Here is a 25,941-nt window from a genome sequence, read left to right on the forward strand (position 1 = left end):
TTGTCTCATTTGTACTTTGTGTGTTTGGTTGACTTTCATAAGAATGAGATCTCCTCCATAAAGAAATGCAAGCAAGCAAACTTCAGACAATTAAGAATAAAAACATTGAAACCAATTCATATCGAATGAAAGAGTAAATGCTAGTTCAACATGGGTCTCGTTCCTACTGATCCTTCCCCTTCCTAGCCTAATGAATTTTACTGATGTAAACGATAGACACCAAATACACCTATGATTCGTATATTGTTAATGTTTGTCACTATGATTTACAAAGAAAGTGGATCAGGCCACCTTTTCTTTACCTCAGATTTCCATCTAACTTCCTTGAGCTTCCCATCTATGCCATAATCTCGTTCCATAGCAAGGTTGATTCCCTCATCTGAGTACCATCCTACTCCAATAGTAAGAATCCCATCCTTACTAACATTAACATAACTAGTCACACCCCCCAGTAGCCAAAGAACTGTAACATCCTGCATGTTTACCATTTCTTCCTCTCTAAAGTAGACTGAACTCTTAGGCAAGCTCCTCTTCTTTAAGGTTTCTGTGCAAAGGTACACGTAAGAGGCACCACTGCCTTCTGCAGCTACCGTCTTGTCACCATATATTGGTGTGGCACTAACTTCAAACACCTTCCATGGCCCTACAAGCTCTGACGGTTGGGTTCTTTTCCGTTGAGAAAATGGCTTCAAATCAAACTCCAGATCACTGTTCAAACTAAATATAACGTACGAAATCAGTTTCATCATGAGCATCATAAGTCATGGAGATTTGTTATAACTAAGCAGACTCCCATCCGACGCTGATAATTTCACTAGGCATAAAGTCCGACCAGTATATGATATAATGCAATCCGTCTTTAATTTCAAAAGCTTAAATCACAAACCTAAAAACATGCAACAGAATAATTGCACATCAAAATACAGATCTGAAAATGAATGGAATAAAAGAATACCTTTGATCATGAAGATTTGCAGGACTCACCCACTCTTCTTCATAGGTAGCAACTCTCATTATTTGTATGTCTGAACCCCCATTACCAAACTCTATTGTATGAACAATACGGAGTCTTTTGTGGCAACCTTTGACCAAACACTGTGCAACAAAACAAACTGAATAACTCTCTTCTTTCTGTAAGCAACAAAATTAAAGCAAAACTTACATCTTCCACCAGCCCAACTTTAATTAGAACAGCACATATTCAAGTACAAATTATCCAAAAAATCTCATAAAAATGATACCATCATAGTTTGACACCATTACCTAGATAAATGTGAGATATAGACTCTTGAAAAGAGTCTACTGCAGCCTTTAATCATCATTTCCAATTTTAAAAAGACATTTTCCATAATATGTCATCAAAATGCATTTCATACTAACAGAGTCAGCGTTTCTGATTTTTCTGTTCTATAACTGCAACGAGAAAAAGAGCACTGACTTTTTGCACATGAATGCATGCAGAAGCAGCTCAATTTAGATAATGGAAAATTATGCAATCATAATTTGATAAAATAACTAAGCCTTTTCCACCCTAAATTTGGCATAGCACTATGTGTGTCCGCATGAAATGAATGTACATACAATTCAGTTTACTCACAAATAAATATTAAATGGCTTTTGATTCATCAAAGTGACAGAAACAGTTCATAGTACCCTAGGCCTATTTATTAATCCACAGCGACACATGCCGATTATTGCCACTAAAATTAAGTGTCAGCGAAATTACTGTGAAGTGGATTTGTTGCAAATCCTTAGGAAAACAACAAACATGGCAAGCAAAACTTACTTGTTCAAATTTAAAAGTTGGAGAAAGGTAATAATTAGAATCATCAACTTCATCAACAGGAATATCAAGGGGCCCTCTGGAATAAGATCCATCCTGTGAGTTAAGAAATTAGATCAACATATAAAAGATGTCAGTAATCAAGAAAAAACGTAGCAAAGAAGACATTAATATTATTTACTAAAATAAAAAATACAATTTAGTGAATTGTTCATATCAGCATTCAGTATCATCTTTCCTTCAATATTTTAATACACATCTTTTCTAGTAAAATGTAAACAGGAGTCTCATCTCCTCGGCAATCAGATTTCATACAATATTGTCCACTTTTCTTTCTATTGATCTAGGAAAAACTGTTGCCAGTTCATTTTATACAATTAGGATATAAGTATTACGCGTCACACTACAAAAGAATTGAAAGGATGAATAAATCATTTTGTTCAAATCATTGGATGGAAGTCTCTCATTTCATTCCTGGTTTATTAAAAAATGATTCAATATCCATATAGCAATTACAAAAGAAAGGATGAATAAATCATACCTCAAAGAAAACAAGACCAGGTTCATTACCCATGACATCTTCTTCCATCACATCGCTAGTTGCCAAGTCAAAAGACTCAAATTCAGGCAAAACATGATTCACCATACTGTCATTGGCTTTTCCTTTCAGTGATAAAGTTGGTTTCTCAACTCTGGACTCTTCTTTGTTTGCAATGCTAACATCAATATGCTCTGGAACTTCACCATGTGGATTCAGAGTCACCCAATTTATCTTCCTATGGATTTCAGAGGTCTTTCCACCGGGAGGTAGAACTGCCTCAACACGAGTAAGCATGTAACAATCATATAAGTTTTCATTCCTGTCTCCGATTTCAATTGGCTCCATTTCAGCAGTAATGGGTGAAAATGCTGCTCCAACCCCCTTCCATATTCCATTCACACTACTTGCAAATGTATTCCACGCTGGTTTTATTACAGGTTCCTGAAAGAACATAACAAACGAAGAAACAGACAACTAATAAGTCTATTTTCATTGAGTGAAACTCTGAGAAACCATTTCCCCCCTTTCTAAAGGCTTTCAAGTCTCAAGTTTCTTATGGAAAAGGAAAAAATGCATATTTCTGCATCAAACATGAAATTAAAACATTCTTATGGAAGCCAAAGAAAACTAAAAAGCTCATGTCAGATGGAGATTTGAAGAAAATAGATCGAGGCACCAAAGATAAAACAGCAATTTATGTACACACATCTAGAATTTATTTTACATTTTGGTTGCAAGCAAATTGGAAACTTGAAAATTTACAAACAACTAAACTTCATGCTACCTCTTTATCATTTTTGCTTTTTTGAAGTTTATCGACAGCACTGAAGAGTGAAGAACTTCCAATAATAACCTCAAAATAAGCTGTGTTTGAAACACAACCTGATAGTATAGCACCAAATACCATAATGCTCCCCTTTAGAGCTAGTATATGGTTCAAACTAAGCCCTTTCAAAACATGTCAAATCCAGCAGCACAACATCTATATCTTCAAGACTACAACTAACAGTAATATAGCACTAAAACACATCTGACACTGACTATGTCATGGGCCATTCAACATTCCTAGCAGAAATCATAACGAGATATTCAGATAAATAAAATTCCAAATAAATACACTCTTCAATGCCTAATCCAAAATTTATTAACAGTTCTCATCATTGATTCCAATTCCAGGCAAAATTTATTGTAACATATATACCAAAGGGATAAATATAAGATCAACCAATAAAGTACCTGTGCTTGGAGAACAGTTTCAGTTTCCATTAGCATAGCACCAGAGACCAAAACTCTACCAGTCTTGTTCTTCCTACCTCTAACCACTTTCTTCCCTTTCCTCCTCTGCTTCTTTCTCTCTTTCTCAGCTTTTGCCAGCTCATTATCAATGCTCCAAACATTCTCTTTCTTTCCCTTCAGTGTTACCTTCCCTTTCGGGTTTGTCTTGTTCTGGCTTTGGGCTATGAGACTTCTTTTAGTGCTCTTTGGATTAGGAAACTTGGAAGTGAGAGACAAGGAGGAGAAGAAGTTTTGAGAATTTGGTTGGTGAAAGTGAAAACCAAGACAATAGTTCTTGCAGAGGTGGAGAGATGTTGATTCCATGCCTTTGGAGATGGATAATTCCTACACAGGGATTCCTATGGCGAGAAGAGACAGAGTGGTAGTTAAAGGGCCTGTTCCATGAGCCCAATGCTCAAGATTCAATAGGTGTAGCCCGTTTTTAACTTCATCTATGTATAGACCCAAAACATTTTTTAGCAACCAATCAAATGGAAAATGCACTTTTTTGGAGCCACTGATCCGGTTGGTCTTATACAGTGTAAATGTGTTAGGTTTCTGACCACCAAACTTTATTGGTGGATAGAAAAGGGAAAACTCGAAAGGTGCTTTTTGGCAAAGAAACCCCGTTCCATGATCCTCCATGATTATGGGTTTCATTGTTACCCGAAAAGTGAGACACCTTTTATCATGCTCCATACCTTTGGTTTTAAGCTTTTAGTTCAGGCTCTGTTCAAAATTCCCCTTCTTAGCCATAGACCCCATCCCAACTGGTTCTGTTGCCTCTCTTCCTCTTGCTATTTGAAGATCACTGCTGCCATTTCTGTATTCTCTTTATCTCCAACTATTTTTTACATTCCAATTAACAAATAGGCTAAACGCAATTCAATCTGAACATTCAGATTTCAGAGTAAATTTTTTTTTTCTCACAACTTACATAAAGATCGATCTCCTTAAAAAAGGGTACATTATACTCGTACTCTTAGACCCATTCAGGTGTTTTATGGGTTTGATTTTGTTGACCATGTAACAACATATTTGTTTACATTTTTTTGCCCAAACCTCCCTCACCAGATCTTCCTTTTGTGATAAATATGTTAACAAATAATCAAGGCAGCAGATCATCTCCCCTGACAATCTGACCACTTCCTTATCTCTCACTGATTCCTGGTTATATCCATCAGCTACAGAGGATTGATCCAACAGAGATCCTGATCAAAGAGGGTTTCCCACGTTGGAGTTGAACGGGCGAGGAATATAATTAAATATAAAGAGTTGTTGGCATGGCAGGCATAACATGACAGCCACGTCCAAATTTGACTGAACCTAACCCAATTCATGAGGCTATGTTGGGAAATGGACCCCTTTGGTGGATTGTTGTAGCCGAAATGCTTTATCTTTCTTCAAACAAAATATATCGTCCATGTACCAATAACTAATAAAAATTCTTACGCCATCTTAAATTAACCGAGAAATTCACATAAGATTCTTTAATCAAATTAATTTTAATCATACTGACGAGATCTGATCCTCTTAATTTATTGTTTTAGTCTTAATTTTATAGCAATTACAATGTTACATCGAAGTAGGTCCCAGACAAAACCAAAGTCAATGTGATTTATTTCATTAATTATTATTATCCATATTTTACTCAGGTAAGTTATAGTAATTTACACTTGGTGATCCAAACAATATGAATTCATTGTTTCCATTCCACTTCAAATTTGACAGGTTTAGAAAAACTAAAATGAAACTATATTTCATTAAGACTTCTTTTACATATGCCTTGCCCTGCTTGCTTTAGTATTGCTTGATAATTAACTTTTCTTTTGGAAACTGGAATCTTCACTCACTTTTTACTTATTGTGATCACTTGACTGAAGCTGCTCACTAGCTTGATGGAATCAAAGGTTTTGCTTTTCTTGAGAAGCTGTTTGAATTTATTTGTCTACTCTGTTGGCTTTACTTTATTGATGAACAACCTAAAGTTTAACCTTCTTGGCTTTTAGCATCTTGGCAGGGCTTTGCTTGCAATTAGTTCACACTAAATGATAATATGATATTAACATCAATGATAGTGATAACTGTCTTTAATTTCTTGACTCTAAAAAGCCTAATTGACAAAAAAAATCCCATAAAAACTTTAAAATTCCTTGCGTGAGAAGCCATGGCCAAAGGCTCTTTGTGACCGGCCACGATTGTTTTGTCCACAAGCTTGTTGGAAACATATGGTGGCATGCTTAGTTGGAAAGAAAGTTTATACTTTTGGATAGCTTTACCTAACAATACTTTTGAATTCTTTTTGCCAATTGCAAGATGCCAATGCCTTCTCTCCACTCAATTTTGGCAACCTGTACTGCTTACATGCAGTAGAAGCTAGTAAATGCATTGGTTACTCTTTGAATCACAATTATTAAGATATAAAGGGCTAGCCTAGTAGTTCTTATTCGATCCTGGCTACTTTTTCAATCAATTATAAAATTTTAATGTATCTTTCATGATTGTTTATCCATTCATTTCACTCGTATAAATCACTGCTTTCATGTCCATATATTAAGTGGATGAAACACAGGTTGAATAGGAACTGATCTCAATATTTAACGTTTAATTCATTTTTTAATGATCAAATTTGCTATCATGTACTACAGATTTAAGTGAAATTGGGACTTGGTTCTTAAAAATTATAAAGTGCATAATAAAAGAAAGAAAAAAGCATCCTATAAAAGCTTGCCTTTCTTTTTTTTTTTCTTCGGACTAGGAAAAAGCTTCAAGTATTTTACATGCAAGTTTGAGAGCCAAGCAAAGACGAGCACAACTTTGTTGGGTTGGGAGAGGGAGAGCCATTCGTGTGGACCCTGACCCTAATTTGGAGGTATTTATCATAAGCAATTCCAAGTACGAATGACGTTACTGTGGGGGACTGGGGCTCCCACATAAATCAACTCTACCCATCATATGCCTTGGTCCATTTCCCCCCAAACATCCCATGTGACATTCCTCTCTTTTTCATTAGGGCATTTTTGTCTTCTCCCCCACTCTTATTTCCCATTTCATTTTCTATTTTGCTAGTTTTAATTCCCCTTTCCTCTGTATTAAAATCAAGCTAATTAACTTTGAGGAATGACTTAATCAGATTTATTTAATTATTTTTAATGATTATTTTTAAAAAGTATTTTAAGTGATTTAATTAAATTTGACTATGAATTAAATCAAAATTTATTAATAATTATATGTTCTGATAATAAAATGTAAAAATTTTAATTATAAATATAGACTTCAATATTTAACAAATTCAAATACAAAAAATCAAAAATTTATTACACACCAAATAGAAAAATAAAAATATATATTAAGAATTTACATACATTCTTTTCTATCTGTCCCTTGAATGACAAAAAAAAAAAAAGAATTTGCATACATTCTTTTCTATAGACTGTAGGAGCAAAAAATTTACACAAATAAATATGAACCGAATGACAAGTTGTTTTAATACCAAAAAAGCCCCTGATGGAAAAACGTTATTGCCCTAACGTTAGCTTTCCCGCTGGACGGCTAGAGGCAATTCCGCCGTTTAAATCACAGCGGATGACATCATTTCACCGTCCGTTCCCGCACCTGAAAAAGTGGGCAAAAAGGAATAAAAAAGATTATCAATTGCATAAATTAAAATGAAAAATAGCGCAAACCAAAGTGGGGCGTTACCTAATTAAACTCCTCTCTCCAAACAAACTCTCTCAAAACGCCACCCAAAAACACAAACCGAAACTAACAGACGCAAAGAGAAAGAAAAAGAACAAGGGAGAGAGAGCTCCGTGGCTTGTAATGGATACCGTTGTTTTTTCGATCTCGAAAACCCTAACCTTTTTCTTTTATCGTTTAAAGATTCTCTAGAATTTTCTCTCAAAATTCTTTCAATTTTTTTTAAGAATCTAATTGGCCACTGATCGGAGCTTCACTTTGCTCTGCTTTTCGCTATATTGGCTTAATTGATATTTGTTTCTAACGAAGAAATTAATATTTAGATTCTGTTTGATTCAGTTCTGGCCTGTTTCGATCGGGTTTCCTTCTGATTTTACCTGCATTTGTACGTTCTAGTGAGTTGCTGTTTGTTTGGTAATGTTTGGCTTTGGTTCTCTCACATCATTACCATTTTCCTTCGTTTAAGTAAAATTCGAATGCGTTTTCAGTTTTTTAAATCGGAGTTTGATTCAGTTTCTTTTACCTCATTGGTTACAGTTGTGGATTGTGAAGAAGGTGTTTGTAAGGGTTTGTGGAGAAGAGAGATAAAAAGAGAATGGAAATGATAAAGTCTATGTGAAAGGAGAGAAGGCGATAGAAGAGAAGAGGTGATAATGGATGATAGAGGAGGTTCTTTCGTCGCTGTTAGAAGGATTTCTCAAGGTCTCGAGCGAGGCAGTACCTGCCATTCAACTTCTGGTAACTAAGCTCTAATTTCAATCCCTCTTTTCTTTATTTTCCGTGTTTCACCTTTATCTATCTATCTATCTATCTCTCTCTCTCTCTCTCTCTCTCTCTCTCTATATATATATATATATATATATATATATATATATATATATTCTATCTACCTGAAGCTAGAAGACGTCTTTTATTTTTGTTTTTCATTTTCTTAGTTTTTCTTTTTTTTTTTTTAGTGAGTAAATTTCGGATCTCCAAAATTTGAACTGTAAGGTATAGTGAGCTTCGAGTGTTACCAAAAACAATTCCTAACTTCATGTGTGCTGATTTTCAAATTTGTTTTGGTGAGCTTGTTCGTTGATATACTGATTACTTTTGCTGAGACTTTCTTCTTTGAATTTTTTGAAATTTTGATTGTATTTATGAATCCATTTTTCTTGGTTTTTGTGGTTTTTCGTATTTATCCTTAATATTGACTTCATGCTCTAGAGATTTAAACTTATATATCATAAGGCAATTTTATCCGATTTTTATAATATTTTACAGGCAAACTAAATTAACGGGTATCGTTGCATGGTTGCATAGTTGCATGGCTTAGTTACTCTGTTGTTTCAAATATTTTGCTTTATATTGAAAAATAGTCATTAATGTTGAGAAAGGGATCTATAAAGTATAAAGCCAACTAGTTGTGCTTTTCCTTTTTCATTTATTTTAAGAGTGCTTTTAACACTTTCAGGATTGAAAATTTTTTGCATTTCATTCTATTTAGGTTCTAAGATCTGCGGAATCTAACATAATTTTCATGCCACTTTATTCTGCAAGTTGCCTCTCTTATATAGAAGCCATTCATTAGTACATTTCAAGGCTGCCAGATTCATGCTTAGTGAAGTTGTCATAAATCAATTCTCAGCTCCATCATGTTATATTAGGTGCACTTTTTGTTCATGGTTCGAAACTTACTTAGCATTTCAGATTTTAGGGCTCAAAATCTTTGTCATTTATGTAGAAGAAAAGTTTGGGCCACAGATAAAATCATTCCATTTCATATTATTTTTGCATCTCCCTTGTTAATTGACTTTACACTTGCTATTTATAATGAAGATTTTACTACTTTCTTGGTGAGGTGGCAAATGTTTAGCATTCTGTTTTGCTATTCTAATCTTGGTTGGAGATAGTTGGCTTGCGTTATTCTCCTATTTGCTTTTTCTCTCTTGTTGTTGCTTCTATTAGCTGCTGAAGTGAACCATCTTTTTGAATATGTAGTTGTCTTATGTACAGTTACTTTTGAAATTGTTAAAAGCAGTGAGATGAAGATTTAGTAACTGCATTTCGTAATTAGAGTGTTGTATTTTGTTACAGCTGAGGTTGTGGCAGGATCAGCAGCTTGGTTGGGTAGAGGTCTTTCTTGTGTTTGTGCACAGAGAAGAGAGAGTGATACTCGTCCATCATTTGATTTAACCCCTGCCCAGGTAATGTTTTATGATTTGACCAATCTATTTATCTCTACCCCAGTCAACTATGATGTTTATTTGCTCATTTCATGTGTAATTTATAACTCCATATCGTCTACACCTTCCCTGCTACTTGGCATACCATTGATTGCTTTAACTAATGATATTTCCCAAGTTGTTTAATGCTAATATATGATCCAGAATTTTGTGTTTAATCTCTACCATTTGATTTTAATCCCTTGTTTTCCAGTACTGCGTATCCTATAGATGTCATTTTGTGACCTGACAATCTGGTCGCTTATTGAAAGGATGATCAGGGTGGCCTTCTACTATTAAATACTGAGGACACCTGTGATTCTGGTGGTTTCAATACAAAAATCACATATGTAGATAATAGATCATAGCACCATTTTTTGGCAACATGATTACTTAAATGGCATTCCAATCACTTAAATCTTGGGATTGTTTAGCAACATTATTGAAGTATAAAAAAATGGCACGCTCTTATATTAGCTGTTTGAGTTTATTAGGTTGGTTGGTTTTTGTTTTATCATTATCCTTGCGTTTGCCTATTTCTGCTAAGCTGGCATGTCTTTCAAGCATCATGTTAATTGATTTTCTTAGAAAATTCCAAAATTCACTCTGCGGTCTTACATTTTCTGGAACAAAAAGTAATCTTGGGATTCATGCTGTCAGGAGGAATGCTTACAGAGGCTGCAGAGTCGAATAGATATTGCTTATGATAGTTCAGTCGCTGAGCATCAGGTACCAGTTCTGAATTATGCTATTTACACTTGGGGTTGCAATTTGAAATATCAGTCCTGATTTATGAGGGTTATTTTCTATTTCATTATTACTGCTTTTCTACAGGAAGCCTTAAGGGCTTTGTGGAATGCTGCATTCCCAGATGAAGAACTTCATGGTTTAATATCTGAGCAGTGGAAGGCAATGGGGTGGCAGGGAAAGGATCCATCGACAGATTTTAGGTAGTGTAGATTCCTTTTATTTCATTTCTCTTTGTTGCTTGTGCATTTTCTCTTTCTTTAAATGACTATCTTTTTGGTAAGTACTTATTAATATTTGGATTTATCTTGCAGGGGTGGTGGTTTTATATCATTGGAGAACCTGTTATTCTTTGCTAGAAATTTTCCAGTATGTGCTTTTACTTATCTTCTGTTGCTTGCTTTCCTTAGTTTTCTCCGGTATTTGGCTTGCTCATTTTGTTTGGTTTGTCTCAGTTATGATGTTTGGAAATAGGAAAACTAAAAGTGTAATAGGAATTGAATTGCTATGATGCATGCAATGAATAAAGTTAGAAGAACTATAGATGTAAATGCAAAGGTGAAGGTAAAAAAAGGGGGGGAGGAATTACTTGAACTTAAGCTATACGATATAGATGTAAATGCAAAGGTGGAGGTAAAAAAAGGGGGGAGGGGGGGGAGTTACTTGAACTTAAGTAATTCGATAACAAAATCAGCTATTTCAACATGATCGTTAACTATTAGCCACCATGATTTCTGGGAAGGTATTTCATTTGCATTTTCTTTACTTTAAAATCTTACTATGCTGTTTCACTAACTAATTTTAAACTTTATCTTTTGATCTTTCTTTATTCATCCAATGCTAACGTGTTTCTTAAATGCAGAAATCCTTCCGGGGTCTCCTTTGGAAACAGGAAGGCGATCGGTCTATGTGGGAATATCCGTTTGCTGTGGCTGGTGTGAACATCACATTCATGCTCATTCAGATGCTTGATCTTGAAGCAGGTATGTATCCTTGAAAATAGATGTGATTTGCTAGAATTCTTTGCTGGCACCTATAGCAATACTCTTTCTGAAGGGTGGATCTCCAGAGTATTTAGATTCTTTGTTTTCAGATAACTGATTTTTGTTTCTATTCGATGATTGTTTTCACTGGTATAATTTTGTCTGTTGAGCAGTGAATTCGAGTCCTTCTATTCATGTTTGGATATGGATCAATTTAAGACATTTTCATTCTCTTTCCGAAGAATTCACATTAAGATTGCTATTTGATACTTTTCATCAGTTAACAGTGTGTTTCAATTCTACAGTCAAACCAAGGACAATTGTTGGAGCAATTTTCCTAAAGTTCCTATCAGGTAATGCCAGTTTATTCTTAGTTTTTGAACTTCTGTTGTATAGAATATTTTCATGGAAGTTTATTCACTAGTACTATTATTTCTTTTCGAGTCATTTCATCGTCTTCAATTAAACTCTTCTTGTTTGTGCTCTTTTGCCTTTGATAGAAAATGAATCAGCGTTTGACCTTCTATATTGCATCACATTCAAGCTAATGGACCATCAGTGGCTTGCCATGCGTGCATCTTACATGGACTTCAATGTGTGTATTCTTCAACCAGAAAGTTCTTTTTGGATATGGATAATAGGATGATAAAAAAGAAAAAAGAAAAAAGCCGCAAGTTTTATACCGAGTTATCCTTTGATTACTACTGCGTTTTGTTGGGTCGTTCATTCTCTGTTATCTGGTTTTACAGACAGTGATGAAAGCCACCCGTCGTCAACTGGAGAGGGAACTACTACTCGAAGATATAACAAGGCTAGAGGATCTGCCCTCATACAGTCTTCTTACACGATAATGTTAGCGGTTGAAAGACTTAACAAGTATTTTTGTGATGACGAGCCAAGATGAGTGCTATCAATTGAACACGTCTAGACTAGATAAATGTACATGTGCTTTTTTCAAACAAGTGGTTCTTGCGTTCCCATTTGAATTTTTAGGAAAGGATTGAGAGAAGTATCGAGTCGAGTTTGTTAGGTTGATATCAGTGTCAATCAATTATTTAGCGCGCTTGCCAGGTATCCCTCTGGCACAAAGTCCTTGATTGGCTTCCATTCCACCAGTACGTTCCTTCAAAATTAAACCTTATGATTCCCATAGATATTCTGTATTCGGCTGCCTGCCTGCTTTTGCAAAGTCAAGCACGGGAAACCATTGAAACGACAGCCATTCAAAGCATTCTAAGACAAAGAAAATGGGCCAACCAAAAACAGATTGATTATTCTACCACTGGCCCACTACTATTACCTTGCCCAAACAGTTCTTGCGACAATTCACCTCAACATTTATGCAGCTTAACCCTGGAGTTTCTGGTAGATGAATTAATTAGCCCGTCCTTTTATGATGCAAAAATGTAGCATAAATATTGAGGTGAACAGCCACATGCTAATGGAAGCTTCAAGAGCATACACAATCCACAGTATTCAGACATCAGAGCGTCACCAATTGAAATTCCACCGTTACAAGCCGATTCCCAGATGCTCAAAAGTTTCAGCCCTTTACTCACAATAATAACATACTACCACAAGTGAATAAAAACCGGCAACAGACAAACATCTTAAACGGTACCATAGGCAAGAAGGCGATCATCAGACCATAACTACTAAGTCAAAACTTGATAAAAAGTTCACAAACAAGAAGCAAACGGTGAAATGGGAATGGGATGATGCCATGATGGGTAATAGCTTAGACCAAAAAATCTACTCATAGATCCAGGGCCGAAGGCTGCTCAGCCAGTTAACAGGGCATTCAGGGAACCACAAGGCAATTTCCTTCCTTGCACTCTCAACGGAATCACTTCCATGAATCACATTCCTGCAAAAAGCAACCCAAATCAACACATATTTCTATGAAATGGTGTCTGCTCAAGTGTCAAAAATAAAATGGTAAAGACTATACAACTCAACTCAAGAAGGCAAGCATTCTAATAATTCAAAGTAAAGCAAGGACACTAACTATACCTGCCAATGTCAATTGCAAAGTCACCTCGGATTGTTCCAGGGGCCGAGTCAGCAGGGTTTGTGGCTCCAATAATCTTGCGACCAGTGGTAACAACATTCTTACCCTCCCAAATCATAGCCACAACTGGACCAGAGATAATGTACTCTACAAGTCCATTAAAGAAAGGCTTTGCAGACAGGTCTGCGTAGTGCTTCTCAGCAAAAGATCGTTCCACATTGATGAGTTTCAGCCCTAAATTAGACACACCCAATGTCAGATAAGTAGCATTCCCCTTAAAATTGAATAGTATTCACAATTTAAATAGATTTAGAAAACCACCATCCATTTCGTCTTTCCAATTCAAGTATTTACTGAAGTATTGAGAACAATCAATCATCCTTGAGGTACTCAAGAACGTTAATCAAATTCCAAAAAATAATCAGAAACCAACACTCAGGAATATAGTGACATGGTAAAAGCAGAGAAAATTATCAGCGAAATGATAGATTTACCTTTCAAATGGAAGCCTTTCTTCTCAAATCTGCTAATGATTTCACCAACCTGAAAAGACATGAGAATCTCCGTAAACACCAAAAGTTTGTCATTTTTAACAGACAATCGAACAAATAAGGTGCTCCATAAGAAAAAAAGAGAACCTTTCATAGGCTCCAAATAAAGATTTTTAAAAATTCATTACTAAGGGTCTTCGATTTTATCGCCTTAGCATGCAAAAGACTGAAACTAAAATCAAGACTTGTATAATAATTTGTCTATGAAGCTAAGTAAAAAGGTAAAACGCCTGTTAGTTTATTTGCTATCACAATATTTTACCAGGCTGAAGACATTAGATCTAAGAACGTAAATAAGGCAACTGAAAACTGAAAATGAGTTCTTGTCTGTAAAAAAGTGAAACAACTCCGAGTTTTTTATTTTCTAATCTACCAGTTAATGCCAATAAAACAATCAGGTAAATGTAGAAAGAATGAAAAAAAAAATCGGAAGTGAAGTAGAAGCAATACCAGGCCTCTCTGGACCCCATCAGGTTTGATCATGATGAAAGTTTGCTCCATCTTCTATTTCTTTTTGTCGCCTCTTGTCCTTCTGTTTCAGCTTTGAGCTTAAGGTCTATATATATATACATATACACGGCCCCAACCCTAGTTTCAAGAGAATTCCCGATTTATGAATCCATCGGCCACAGACCTTGTTAATTATCAAATAACAATTGTCATTTCAATATTCCATTCTTCGGATTCGGATACAGTGACGTATAATTTGTTCACACGTGTTCTTTTAATTTATTCTGTTGATTTTTCCGTCGAACATATATAGTCCTCTTTGAGAGTATCACAACTATTGGTTTATTGTAAAAAGACCAAAATTGAAGAAAAATTACATAATGCAATTAACCGGGCCTCTTATTTATACGTACAATTAGAGGGAAGACACTTACTAAATATCAGGCTAAAGGCAATTTCATGTAAAACTCATCGAAACACTTTCCATGTTGCGCTGGCGCTTGCCATGGAATCCAAGGAAAAGGATACATTGGCAAGCCAATTGACAGTCTACAGAGAAGCCATTAAAAGGACAGAAATTAGGATGTAAAGCAGATGTTGAAACTAAAAGGACTAAGCTAGCATAAGCTGTAGCTGTACTAATTGGTTTCAAGCCATCATCATCAAAGTCCATCAAGTATCAGATATGATTCCATTTCAAAGGTTCAAGCTGTTCACTTGATCAGGTACAGACTTTTCATCACTGACCTGTCCATTTTCATGGAAGAATGAATTTAAGCGTCAAAGCAGAGCAACCTGTTCACTAAATAGTCGATGCTGAAAATGGCTTTAACATGGAGTACTTAATGGAAACAAGTGCACAATAAAAAGCTTTCATGACAGACTGATGCAATTCGCCCAAAGTTCCAAAATCACTGTAATCACTCGTACAACCATACACTTTTTAACAAGTTAAAAAGGGAAAAATAAAAGAAAGAAAAAGAAATGGCGGCTATATCAAAAGCAGAAACACCCTTCGTGACACCCTGGTATGGCAAAGCATAATCATTCTTCAAATAGGCTTGATCTTGAAGTGGAGCGAGATGAGAGAGAACACAAAGCACTTCAAGTCCTGCAGCAACATAAAATACCAATAAGACCAGAGAATAGAGATAGATAAGTAGAAAGCAGTAGATTCAATAATCTTTAGCCAGTTAAATGTTAGCACGACAACAGCTATTACACGTATTAAGAACCAACATCTGTGTATCAGTGTATGCATTAGCACAAGGAATCAAATAAACTACTGAAGATAACATTTATAAAGCTCTTCCACCTCTTGGAAGAATTCTGGTCAGATTCCAAGCATAACGAGGCATCTAATGTTCTTTAATCTACATCAAATGCACCACCCTTATGTTTGATGCATTATAGATCCTAAGTCCTAACTGATTTAGTAATTCTTTTCAGATAGACATTAAGCGCTAGTCTTGTATTTCAGCATTGCCATTTAAAAGCAAACATGAACAAAAAAAAGTACCAAAGCAGAAAAAAAATTAACAATCAGTCAAGGAGAATCCATCACTGAAAACAAAATCATCTTTGTTTACATCACAGACAACATGCGATGCAATAAACAAGAAAAGTAGAAACTGGAAACTAAAACAATACCCCCATGCTCAATGATACATAACAAAAGCCAAAAGGGGCTCAGGACATGGATGAAGGCAATAAAATAGCATATTGACGATGTACATTAACTGACCTGAACCAGATAATAAAATATGCGAAGCCCTTCAGGATCCTTACTGCTCTGAACATCGACAAGTGACCCAATCTTTGAAGTAGTGAAAGAGATATGCTCATTCCCCATCACAATCTCAAGCTCCTGCCGTCCAACACGGTCAGGCTCTGGCCAGTTGTTATCATCTTCCTTCATGATCTACACAAAACCACCAGATTTTAACTATATCAGAAACCATATGATAAAACGATTAAATTTGCAAATATAAACCCAACTGAGCATTACAAGAACCAGAAATTACCACATATCATAGAAATAATCAATTATCAACTAAAAACTAAATCTTTTAACTAATCAAAGAATAAGCTACCAAACAGTAGTAAAACCCAGAACCTAGCTGGAAAAAGGAAGCAATTTGAAAAGCTAAAAGTGGTAAAAACAGAAAATTAAAAAAATTGACATCAATGAAAATTGGATACACAGCAAACCCTAACTCCTTTTAAAAAAAATTTGAGCAAAGAATAAAAAATCTAACTTCCCACTACAAATAAGATGACTAATTTCCCTAATGTTTTTGTAAAACCCTAGGCAAACTTGAATTCCAGAAAAAGAAATTGCAAAAGATTAAGGCAAAGGAAAGGGTTAAAAAAGAAAGAGAACCTCGCTCTCAGAAATGATGCGGCGGCACTCCTTGAGAACGGCAGGGGTGAGGAAGACCTCTTTACGGATCATGGTGTCGTTTTTGTAGTTGGAGTTGTTAGCATATCGGAGCTTCCCATCTGGCCTGAACTCGAACTCCAAAAACTCGTGCCCGAATTTCCCTTTATGCCCCACGTAGTAACGGAGGTAAAACTCTCCACCGTCCTCTTCGGCCGCCATTGTTTTCCCTCTCTTTTGCTCTGGAGATCCTTGAATACACAGTAAACAAAGAACACGACTCCTTTCGAAGGGATTTTTCTGGATCTGTCGATGGGTCAGTTTTATCTTTTTGGGTATTGTTAACTCAACTGGCCCACACAAAAGACAGCTCTTGGGCCTTCAATCTTTGGTTTGGTTTGATCGGTTTTGTCATCGTCTAGCCTTCACTCATTTGGAATCAAGTGACAACTTAAAAGCACACGAATATAATATAAATAAAAGATGTAAAAATTAAATAATTTAAAATTTTAATAATTATTATATATAAATTTAATAAAATAAAAAAATATATTTTATTTTTAATATTAATATAAATTATGATACATAATTTTTATATAAAATATAATATAAATATATAATTTTTAATATTTTATATGATATGAATATATAAATTATCTGATCAGATATTTTAAAAATATAAATCGTGTCAACATCATATTTTATTATTTTTCTTTTGTTGGGTATTTACTATTTAGTAGAATCACTTGGAGTTTTAGGTGATTTAAGATTGATTAAAAATTACTAATGTTACTTAATGCTGATAATGATGTCTTACCAACGTAAACCTAGATCTAAACCTAAACTAACTTGTACAGTAATTATTTTCCTTTCTGCTACAAAAAAAATCTCTCATGCTTTAACAGAAATCTGACTGACTTTAGCACTTTGTAGACTCAATTAATAATCTATTATTATATAGCTCCTATTATCTTCAAATTAAATTAATTTTGTGAGTTAAATTTATATTAATTTCTAGTCAACTTACTTTACAATTTGCTGCTAATTGAACCATATTTTAATGCATTTGTATTCTTTTTTTTTTTTTTTGGAAAAAAAATGTTGGAACCTTTTATATATGAGAGTTTAAATTGATTGCATCGGGATCTTTTTTTTTGGTCTTTTTCATTGTTCTGATCAAAAGGAAAAATACAAGGAAAAAACATCTGTTTATCATAAATTAAGGTAAATTATTTAGTAGATAAAATAAACATAAATCAACATCTCTGGTTCATAAAGGGAAAAAAAATCACACATATAATGATGAAAACAAATCACACAGATAGCACTGCCTCTCGCCTAGCTCATAATTGCAAGGACGGCCCCCAACACGAGCGAAAAGCCTAACATCAAACCGTTATTCGTGATGCTTGGTGCTCCGCCATGCGATGGCGGCGTGGAGCCACTTGGTGTTGTCCCTGATGAAGGAGTAGTTGAACCAGATGGAGATGGGGTGGAGGGCCTGTTGCCACTGGCTGCTACAACATTGATGGCTAGCTTCATGCCTAAAGCACAATGTCCTGTTGTGGGGCATATGAAATACATTGGCCCTGTACTGGACAGAGTGATGACTGTGTTTCCACCGCTGTAGGTTTTCAGAGAATTTCCGCTGTTGCAATTATCATAGTCACTTTTGGTCACTTCTTCCACCCGGTGGCTGCTGCTATCGTAGGTGAACACTGTTGAGAAATAAAAGGATCATATTTTTGGTTAGTCCAACTAAATTCAATTGCTCGCGTTGAAACATGTAACTGACTTTGGTAAGCAACTTACAAAGTGTGTCGCCTACGTTGAATGTTTTTCCTTGAACCCAAGTCGTGTAATCTCCGGAGGTGGACCACCCACTGCTGTCTCCTACGGTGTATTGCACGGCATAAACTGCCGGAGTCGCCAGCAGAAGAACGAGGAGTGCAGCCGCTAAAGCCATGTTTAAAGCCTAATTTAGAGAAGGTAAACGAGGACGGCAAGGGAGCTCTTAGCACGTTATATTGTTATATAGAAGGATGAAGTTAACTTGCGAAAATTTTGGACAATAATTTATAGAAGCAAAGTCAAACACTTCCTGCTTTATTCTAACTAAAGCCATAATAAATTTTTTTATACATAGAGACCAAAACTCGAGTAGGGGAAAAAAAATAATAACTGTTATGGATCAAATTTAATCTTGCAAAATTTCACTTTTTTAAGAGGTAGATGATCTTTTTTTGCTAAAACCGAGATTCATTGAAATCAAAATAATTGTTAGCTTAATATTCTTCTACGGGGTCCTTCACCAAATCAATTTGAAAATATATAGTAAATTGCTGCTTTTTCTCTTATGACTTCAATCAAAATGCACATGGTATTATTGATAGATTTGGCTATCAAACTTTTATCTCTCACTTTTACAAATTAATGGGGTGAAAGTTATTGACAATTTACTCAGATTATTGGATCAATGGCTGTTTTTTCTTTCAATTCCATCATTGTCTAATAGATCTTAAACCATGACATGCCCCTTTGCTAGAGACAAACGATTCGGTCTAAACACAAATTCAGTCTAAAATCTCTGGTTATATGTGACATATATATATATGTATATATATTTGATTAAAGTAGACTAAATCACCTCGCCTCAATTAAACAGTTGAAGAATTAAGTTTGTCTATGTGAGACAGGTTTAACTGATTTATTGTTTATCCGACGACTTCTGTCTTAAACTACATTTTCATCATACCTAACCCCGATGGCCATTACATCACCAACCTAATTAAAAGCCAATCAATTCAAGTAGGAACAACTCAGAAGAAAGAAGTTGAAGCATAAGCTGAAGAAAATATATCGAAACTTTTTCAATGAATAACGATTTCCCCATGATGTATTTCATTTTAAACATATATATTATTTATTCATCATTGCTTCCTAATATCTCTATATGATATGGGAGATTAGTTCCCATGAACCCAACATCTCTCTTCCAAATTATTAAAGATTTGGAGTATTAGTTATGCATAGCATATGATAATCACGTACTTTGAAGATGAATGGCTGTATAAGGAGCTGTTGGGGTCGGTATAACATTTTATATTTTAATTTTTATTTACAAGAATCAGCCGGAATGTTAAAATTTTAATTTTAGTAATAAAAATTCAAATTTCCAATAGTTTGAGGTAGTGGACGGCAAATAAAACGAAAAACACAACCTCCTCAGGCGACTTTAGGGAAGCTTCCTCAATTCAAGGGTCAACGTTGGGGCCAAACTTAATGGAAACCGAATCGGGATAGATAATGCTAAACCAATAGCTTCTATATATACTCTTTCAGAGCCAAATTCTTCTAACTCTTTTGCGTGAGGAATTAGGATTTGAGCTGTACACGTAATGATATTTATGTGTTTGGTGATGACTATATTGGTCACTATGTTACATTTAAGGAAGGTTGAATATATAATATGATTGGAAACTCACTTCATCATTAAGTGACAGGGTTCAATTTCGACTAAAGATAGTAAGTTTTAATTGCAAGCTCAAATATTTTGTTCTTCTCGAAGCTTTGCTGAATAGTCAATTAACTCATTAAATACATGCATAAATATATATATATTTATATATATGATAGTTGATTATTTCTCATTAAAACAATATGATGGTAATAATTTTTTTGAAAAATATTCATCTCATCATTTTTAATCTCAAATATTTGTACTTGATATGATATGTAATTATTAGTTTAATTATAATATCTCATTTATCAATCTAGACTCCACTTAATTTAAATGCATCCAACAATTATAGATCATATCCTGCCTAGACGCTAGCTATGGGCAACGAGTTGGTTCCTCCATACTGTCATCCACCGCCTGGCTCGAAATGAAGCAAATGATAAGCCCGCAGAGAAAGAAAGGACAATTGGACGATAGGGAAATTTCAGGCTTTGACCCAACAGGAACCAAGAAAGCCTCGTTTCAACTGAAAATTATGGTTCTACCAAGTCCAATTTAGGATATTGCGACTGCTTTGTTTATACAAACAAAATTGATCTTCTTAGACGACCGACTTTCAGCTCCATTTTCAAACAAGGTGAACGCAGCAACATAAAATGATACAAATTCAATGTTAACCACATCATCAGGATGTCTTACAAGCATAAGTTTAAAAGAAACATTTATTTTAATCGATAGAGTTTGTCTTGTACTACTATTTGCCACATGAATATCCATCGGAGCCTCACGTCTGCCTTTGAAAATATGGTAATATATTATAACTTCAAGCTCCATATTGGTGTGCAAGAGAGTCACCCCCAACTGTATAGCACCGTTGTTTTTGGTACCCATTCAGGTTCAGCATCACAGCTTTGTGTTTGTCCCATGTTCACTTCGGCTTTTGACACCACCATGCTTAAAGTTCTTTCGAGGATTTTCTATTGCTATCTCCTGCCTTCTGCACATGAACGAACAAAAGTCTCCTTAATACTTAAAAATCACCGTTTCATATTTCTATAAATATACATTGCATCTGTACAAGGAAACTTAATGAGATAGACATGATCTTTAGGAAAACTTACCTTAAATCCAGCACATAAACAGGCACTGTCTGATCATTCACCATATAGTAATAGCAAAAGAACCTAAGTATGGAAGGAGAGGGAGACTGCTCGTTTACTAGTGCAATGACACTTACCAAGATGAGGGTACCTCATGTGCCTCAACGCTATCCATCACAACGACCAAACCCTACTCTTGACCTCACTACCACCCTTCCCATTGTAGACCTTTCCTCCTTACACCATGCTTCTCAAAGGTCTCTCACACTTGATAAGATACAAAGTGCATGTAAGGAACTTGGGTTTTTTCAGGTATTATTCATGGTTCGCAAGTCTACATTACCGCAACCCCAAGTGAGACTTGTCTGTTTTCCGTAATATCCTGAATTTTCATTCAGCAAAAAGTGGAGTGTATCTCAGTGTGTTTATCCTAGGTTTAGCATTCTGACTAACAATAAAAGATGTGTGTGGGTGTGTGTGACTATAAATCAAAATCTTGCATACACATTTCTACTCTATATTGTGCTTGACAAACCAGAGAATCAAAGTGCAACATCTATATGGCAGAATGCTTGCCCATTGAAAAAGCTTCAACACAATTTTAAATTACAAACAGTAACAAGACATGCATGCATGCATGATTATATAATTTTATCCACATAAAAGCACTCACGTATTTTCAGGTAATAAACCACGGCATCCCTCTTTCCGTCATGAATGATGCCCTAGATGCTGCAACAGAGTTTTTCAACTTGTCTCTTGAGGAGAAAATGCCTCTGTTGTCAGATAATGTGCATGAACCTGTAAGGTATGGCACCAGTTTGAATCATGCAAGCGATAAAGTTCACTTTTGGAGAGACTTAATCAAGCATTACTCCCATCCTATTTCAGACTGGATCCATCTATGGCCTTCAAATCCTCCAAGTTACAAGTAAGTAAATTACCATTATTTTGGAGCTCCTAAATTATTTTATATAAGCAGTTACCTTACATCCTAAGGGCAAAAATGCAAACAACACAAGAGAAGAGCAGTTTTCATTGGGACTTCATAGCTAAAGTCTTAAATGTTGCTAAAATTGGTGTTTTCTAGGTCTCAGATCTAATGCGTGCTTTTACATCTTCTAGAAGGAAGAAACAACAAAAGAGGAAATAAATAAGACAAATTATAGTTTCCCTTTTGTCTTTTTTCTTTTTGGCGAGGAACTACACATGATTTCCTTTTTTTAAGCCACTTCCAATCATGTTCAAAAGATTGTTTGCATTGACTTTAAACTAATTTTCATTTTTGTATTCACAGGGATAAAATGGGAAACTATGCAAAGGCAGTACAAGTGCTACAAAAGCAACTAATGGAAGCCATCTTAAAAACTTTAGGGTTAAACTTTGGCAACTTACAAAAGGAAATTGAAGAAGGAAATCAACTCATGGCCATTAATTGCTATCCAGCATGTCCTGAACCAGACATTACATTAGGTATGCCACCACATTCGGATTATGGAACACTATCCTGCTCCAGAGTAGCCCAGGGCTACAGCTACGGGACAACAAGAAGAATTGGCTCTCAGTTCCACTTGTTGAAGGTGCCTTAATGGTCCAATTGGGAGATCAAATAGAAGCGATGAGCAATGGACATTATAAGAGTGTTGTTCATCAAGTGACTCTTAGCGCAGAGAATAAGCGGCTTTCCATAGCGAGTCTTCACAGTCTACCTTTAAACAAGAAAATAGGACCAGCACCAGAGCTTGTGGATGAGCAACACCCTGTCTCCTACAAAGAGTTCAGTTTCAGAGACTTTCTTGATTTTATCTCATGCAACAACATTGCAGACAGAAGATTCATCGATTCAATCAAGAAGACTGCATGAAAGGAAATGCATCGGCATTTCTGATAATATATTATGCTTGCTTGAAGTAATATGCTATAAATGCTAGCTTAATCAAACATGCCATATAGGGATATCATCTGGTATTTCTATGCATATGGCTAGGAGAACATAATATAATACTATAATAATAAACTAGGAAAGTACTGTGCCCCTAACCCCTCTCAACATGGGCAGCTGTAATCTTTGTGTTAAAGCAATAAAAGTATCTTGGAGTTTGGATTTATATTTGATTCAGCCGCCACAAACGAACCAACATTACTCAACACATTTTCCATCCAAGTGAATTAACATGTCTACTGTGTTTTATTCTGGTATAATGTTTCCAATCAACAAACAAGTATCTCATAGAAGGTACTTTAAAAGATTTGGTCATTCATCTGAAAAGTAGAGAAGAACATTTCTAAATGTTGAGTATTAGTTTACCTCTTGAATTCTAAATGTTTGGTTAGTACTAACAGGAGTTCAACCTTCAGGGTTCTTGACAGAGCTGTGCAAATTTCAAAGGAACTTAATATTTTTAACATTTTCAGTATCTTCGAAATCAAATCATGTTATTTCCATTTTGATTTATTTCACAGCATTTCTAGTAATCATGGTTTAATAATATATACTTGGAATTTGAAGCTCAATTGCCACTTCCTAACTTGATCAGAAAATCAAAAACCTAATGCTTCAAACTCCAATTTTCATCACATTCAGATTTCAGCATAATTATTTCTCCCAAGTAGTTGGAATTCAATTAGCTTGTTTATTTACTTCTTGAATCTATTTCTTCCTTCCTTTTTTCACTTAAAAAAAAATTACGTCTATGAATTTATTCGATTTTTCCTTCTTTTTTTTTTCTAAAATTTCCTAATTTAAATCAAAATATGATCATCGATTTTATGAGAACAACAAATCAGATGTGCTAGGAAGATAATTGCATAATGTGAAGTGCAAACGGTCATAATACAACGCCCGCAATTATGCTTATAATTAGGAAAGAACTCAATTGGGGAAAGATTGAATTTCCTCATCTACAATTGAACCTTTGTGACATATTATCAGATTAATCCGAATTTAGAATCAAATCTCCCAAATTTTTGGAGGTAAAAGGTTTAGATTACTTACTCAAATTTCCAAATGCTCAAAATCAATCCCATTTTCCTCTGTGAGTCCCGCTAAGCTCTATGTTTTCTCCGTCTACACTACAGCCACTCTCCCTTGAGTTAGAGAAAATACTGGTTTTTCTATGCAACGGGTGTTTCTTTGGGAAAGTTTATGATAGGATCACTAACAAGATTGTAGCGCTTTGCGAATCAACTTTGATTTGATTGATGAATAGTCTCTCATAGATCCATTAATCATCATATTTTAAGAAGACGGCACGTGTAATTTGTGTTTGTTCGGACCATTGTTTGAGGTACGAGAAGCTACACGTTAGAAATGAAAAAGGACTCTAATGTTACCAGTGTCAGCATCCAGGCTGGAAAGTTTGGACTAGCTGGGAACATTAAGCGCCACGTATCGGACGCTCATGTGCTATGAACCACGTCTCTAACAGAGCGAAACGAGGAGATTCACGTAATAATCGCGTAACAACGGGGCAATGATGAAGTCATATAATTCAGGCGTAATTATGCTTAGCTTCCTTCCAAGTTTTGCTGCTATGTCCCCACCATTTTTTCAATTTTCAGTTATAACCTTTTTACCTGGCCCAAAAAAAAACGTTTTACATTATCTTTTTACATTTATACTTCTTACCCTGTAGTATTAATTTTAATCTGCCAAATATAAGAACTAACTATTAATTCTTTTTTATAAAACTCTAAATTAATATTTTTTTTAATTTCATGATTTTTATGCTCCCTTTTTTATCTGAAATAAATCTAAGCATTCAAAAAATTTAAAAATAAATAAGAACAGGAAAAAATCATTTTTATAATTTTATTTTGTACAATATACCCTTGTGTAAAATTTCATAGGAGTACCGGAACAAAAAAGGTATACGTGCATTATGAATTACAATAAACTAAAAATAAATGAATACAAATTTTTTAAAAATAGTACTTTGCATATATTTTATATCAGTAGTAGAAAACATTTTTATAAATTTACAAAGGCATGCATTTGAGCATGCTTCTTCAGTTCTCCTGAAAATGCAACATATATAAAGCTTATATATTTGATATTTTGAATTAAAAAAAATAACTTTCAATTGATTGCTGAAATGCCCTTTTTTCTCTCTCTAGTTTTTCTATTGTTTCTTACTCTCTTCTTAAGAGAGGAGGCAAAAAGAATTTCCAATTGTCAGTCAATATTTACTTTGTAGATAATTTGTAGGAAATGACTTTGCCTCTAACTGTCCCAAAACACGCTTTGTAAAGCCCAAAAAAAAAACTCGTATCAATATTAGTTTATCTCCAAATCAGAGCAATAAATTTGGATGTTTGAAAGAGTCCAAGTTTGAATCCAGTAAATACAATATAAATCAAGCAATATTATATAGGAATCCGCAAGCTGAGAAGTTAAAAAGAAGGATCATAGAATTCATTTGAAAAGCAATGCAACGGCAGGGGCTGGCATCATGCTTTTTTTAAAATGATAAAAGAACTCCAGAAACATAGACCAAAATGGGTGAGAAATGAGAATTCGAATGGAAATTAATTGAACTAGAAAATTTACTCTCATCTTGCTCAATATGGATATTTAATCGATTGTTTATGATTAATGGTTTGAAATGACTCAAGCACTTACCTTGCAATTAATTAGTTGATCCATGCAAGAGAGCAATGCAATTCAGAAAGGTGGCAGCACAAAAACAATACAAAAACTTTTCCAACTGAAGATAAAAATGACCCAAATCTGTCCGGGCTCTATTCAATCAAAA

At 34.9% G+C, this 25,941-nt stretch overlaps 6 protein-coding genes and 1 long non-coding RNA gene across 16 annotated transcripts; 2 read left to right on the forward strand and 5 right to left on the reverse strand.

Annotated features, from left to right (window-relative positions):
* Window positions 1–90: 90 nt before the first annotated feature.
* On the reverse strand, window positions 91–4,235 carry LOC111313727 (uncharacterized). 2 transcript variants are annotated; one of them, XM_022914420.2, is made up of 5 exons: window positions 3,561–4,235; window positions 2,325–2,765; window positions 1,787–1,879; window positions 956–1,095; window positions 91–717 (listed from the first exon to the last, which is right to left on the reverse strand). In XM_022914420.2, exons 1-5 carry the CDS (start codon window positions 3,921–3,923, stop codon window positions 267–269), a joined length of 1,488 nt encoding a protein of 495 aa, XP_022770155.2. In that variant the 5' UTR covers window positions 3,924–4,235; the 3' UTR covers window positions 91–266. The 2 variants fall into 2 exon arrangements, with proteins under 2 accessions (XP_022770155.2, XP_089609009.1); XM_089752883.1 differs by having other exon boundaries at window positions 91–708; window positions 3,561–4,219.
* A 3,056-nt stretch (window positions 4,236–7,291) lies between these two features.
* Window positions 7,292–12,340, forward strand: LOC111313729 (uncharacterized). 8 transcript variants are annotated; one of them, XM_022914424.2, is made up of 11 exons: window positions 7,292–7,430; window positions 7,638–7,712; window positions 7,836–8,036; window positions 9,378–9,487; window positions 10,166–10,234; window positions 10,340–10,455; window positions 10,567–10,621; window positions 11,115–11,235; window positions 11,541–11,588; window positions 11,736–11,830; window positions 11,985–12,244. In XM_022914424.2, exons 3-11 carry the CDS (start codon window positions 7,952–7,954, stop codon window positions 12,084–12,086), a joined length of 801 nt encoding a protein of 266 aa, XP_022770159.2. In that variant the 5' UTR covers window positions 7,292–7,430; window positions 7,638–7,712; window positions 7,836–7,951; the 3' UTR covers window positions 12,087–12,244. The 8 variants fall into 8 exon arrangements, with proteins under 8 accessions (XP_022770159.2, XP_089609254.1, XP_022770162.2 ...); XM_089753128.1 differs by having other exon boundaries at window positions 7,638–7,693; XM_022914427.2 differs by having other exon boundaries at window positions 7,638–7,683.
* A 426-nt stretch (window positions 12,341–12,766) lies between these two features.
* Window positions 12,767–14,796, reverse strand: LOC111313731 (nucleoside diphosphate kinase B-like). 2 transcript variants are annotated; one of them, XM_089753130.1, is made up of 5 exons: window positions 14,682–14,796; window positions 14,248–14,385; window positions 13,741–13,789; window positions 13,249–13,480; window positions 12,767–13,102 (listed from the first exon to the last, which is right to left on the reverse strand). In XM_089753130.1, the coding sequence occupies exons 2-5, from the start codon at window positions 14,296–14,298 to the stop codon at window positions 12,988–12,990; spliced, it is 447 nt and encodes a 148-aa protein (XP_089609256.1). In that variant the 5' UTR covers window positions 14,299–14,385; window positions 14,682–14,796; the 3' UTR covers window positions 12,767–12,987. The 2 variants fall into 2 exon arrangements, with proteins under 2 accessions (XP_089609256.1, XP_022770166.1); XM_022914431.2 differs by lacking the exon at window positions 14,682–14,796 and having other exon boundaries at window positions 14,248–14,430.
* A 297-nt stretch (window positions 14,797–15,093) lies between these two features.
* LOC111313730 (protein mago nashi homolog 2) lies at window positions 15,094–16,939 on the reverse strand. The gene is made up of 3 exons (XM_022914429.2): window positions 16,631–16,939; window positions 15,992–16,168; window positions 15,094–15,358 (listed from the first exon to the last, which is right to left on the reverse strand). Exons 1-3 carry the CDS (start codon window positions 16,847–16,849, stop codon window positions 15,299–15,301), a joined length of 456 nt encoding a protein of 151 aa, XP_022770164.1. The 5' UTR covers window positions 16,850–16,939; the 3' UTR covers window positions 15,094–15,298.
* Window positions 16,940–17,816: 877 nt separating this feature from the next.
* Window positions 17,817–18,676, reverse strand: LOC111313256 (stellacyanin-like). Its single transcript, XM_022913918.2, has 2 exons — window positions 18,440–18,676; window positions 17,817–18,345 (listed from the first exon to the last, which is right to left on the reverse strand). Exons 1-2 carry the CDS (start codon window positions 18,591–18,593, stop codon window positions 17,966–17,968), a joined length of 534 nt encoding a protein of 177 aa, XP_022769653.2. The 5' UTR covers window positions 18,594–18,676; the 3' UTR covers window positions 17,817–17,965.
* Window positions 18,677–20,728: 2,052 nt separating this feature from the next.
* On the reverse strand, window positions 20,729–24,713 carry LOC149512056 (uncharacterized). Its single transcript, XR_016332781.1, has 4 exons — window positions 24,183–24,713; window positions 22,583–22,954; window positions 21,861–21,988; window positions 20,729–21,569 (listed from the first exon to the last, which is right to left on the reverse strand). It is a non-coding gene; the product is annotated as an uncharacterized LOC149512056 (long non-coding RNA).
* LOC111313257 (2-oxoglutarate-dependent dioxygenase 21, chloroplastic-like) lies at window positions 21,278–23,051 on the forward strand. Its single transcript, XM_022913919.2, is given in 4 exon segments — window positions 21,278–21,499; window positions 21,871–22,118; window positions 22,485–22,684; window positions 22,687–23,051. Coding segments are annotated over 4 exon segments (1,035 nt in total).
* Window positions 24,714–25,941: the final 1,228 nt, after the last annotated feature.

The sequence above is a fragment of the Durio zibethinus genome, chromosome 23, assembly GCF_047325235.1.
Source record: "Durio zibethinus cultivar Kanyao isolate XHJ-2024 chromosome 23, ASM4732523v1, whole genome shotgun sequence".
NCBI classification, from domain to species: domain Eukaryota; kingdom Viridiplantae; phylum Streptophyta; class Magnoliopsida; order Malvales; family Malvaceae; genus Durio; species Durio zibethinus.

Bases quoted from the DNA above. Each gene is read 5' to 3' on its own strand.
- LOC111313727 (XM_022914420.2), bottom strand. From the start codon at position 3,923: ATGGAATCAACATCTCTCCACCTCTGCAAGAACTATTGTCTTGGTTTT. The intron at 2,766-3,560 runs GTACTTTATTGG...ATGTTCTTTCAG, and splicing joins AAACTGTTCTCCAAGCACAG to GAACCTGTAATAAAACCAGC. The intron at 1,096-1,786 runs GTAAGTTTTGCT...TTTGTTGCACAG, and splicing joins CAACTTTTAAATTTGAACAA to TGTTTGGTCAAAGGTTGCCA.
- LOC111313729 (XM_022914423.2), top strand. From the start codon at position 7,952: ATGGATGATAGAGGAGGTTCTTTCGTCGCTGTTAGAAGGATTTCTCAA. The intron at 10,456-10,566 runs GTAGTGTAGATT...TTTATCTTGCAG, and splicing joins GATCCATCGACAGATTTTAG to GGGTGGTGGTTTTATATCAT. The intron at 11,236-11,540 runs GTATGTATCCTT...TCAATTCTACAG, and splicing joins GATGCTTGATCTTGAAGCAG to TCAAACCAAGGACAATTGTT.
- LOC111313731 (XM_089753130.1), bottom strand. From the start codon at position 14,298: ATGGAGCAAACTTTCATCATGATCAAACCTGATGGGGTCCAGAGAGGC. The intron at 13,481-13,740 runs GTAAATCTATCA...TGTCTAATTTAG, and splicing joins GAAAGGCTTCCATTTGAAAG to GGCTGAAACTCATCAATGTG. The intron at 13,103-13,248 runs GTATAGTTAGTG...TGCTTTTTGCAG, and splicing joins TTTGCAATTGACATTGGCAG to GAATGTGATTCATGGAAGTG.
- LOC111313730 (XM_022914429.2), bottom strand. From the start codon at position 16,849: ATGGCGGCCGAAGAGGACGGTGGAGAGTTTTACCTCCGTTACTACGTG. The intron at 16,169-16,630 runs GTTCTCTTTCTT...GGTTTTGTGTAG, and splicing joins GCATCATTTCTGAGAGCGAG to ATCATGAAGGAAGATGATAA. The intron at 15,359-15,991 runs GTCAGTTAATGT...ATGTTGCTGCAG, and splicing joins TATTTTATTATCTGGTTCAG to GACTTGAAGTGCTTTGTGTT.
- LOC111313256 (XM_022913918.2), bottom strand. From the start codon at position 18,593: ATGGCTTTAGCGGCTGCACTCCTCGTTCTTCTGCTGGCGACTCCGGCA. The intron at 18,346-18,439 runs GTAAGTTGCTTA...ATTTCTCAACAG, and splicing joins CAACGTAGGCGACACACTTT to TGTTCACCTACGATAGCAGC.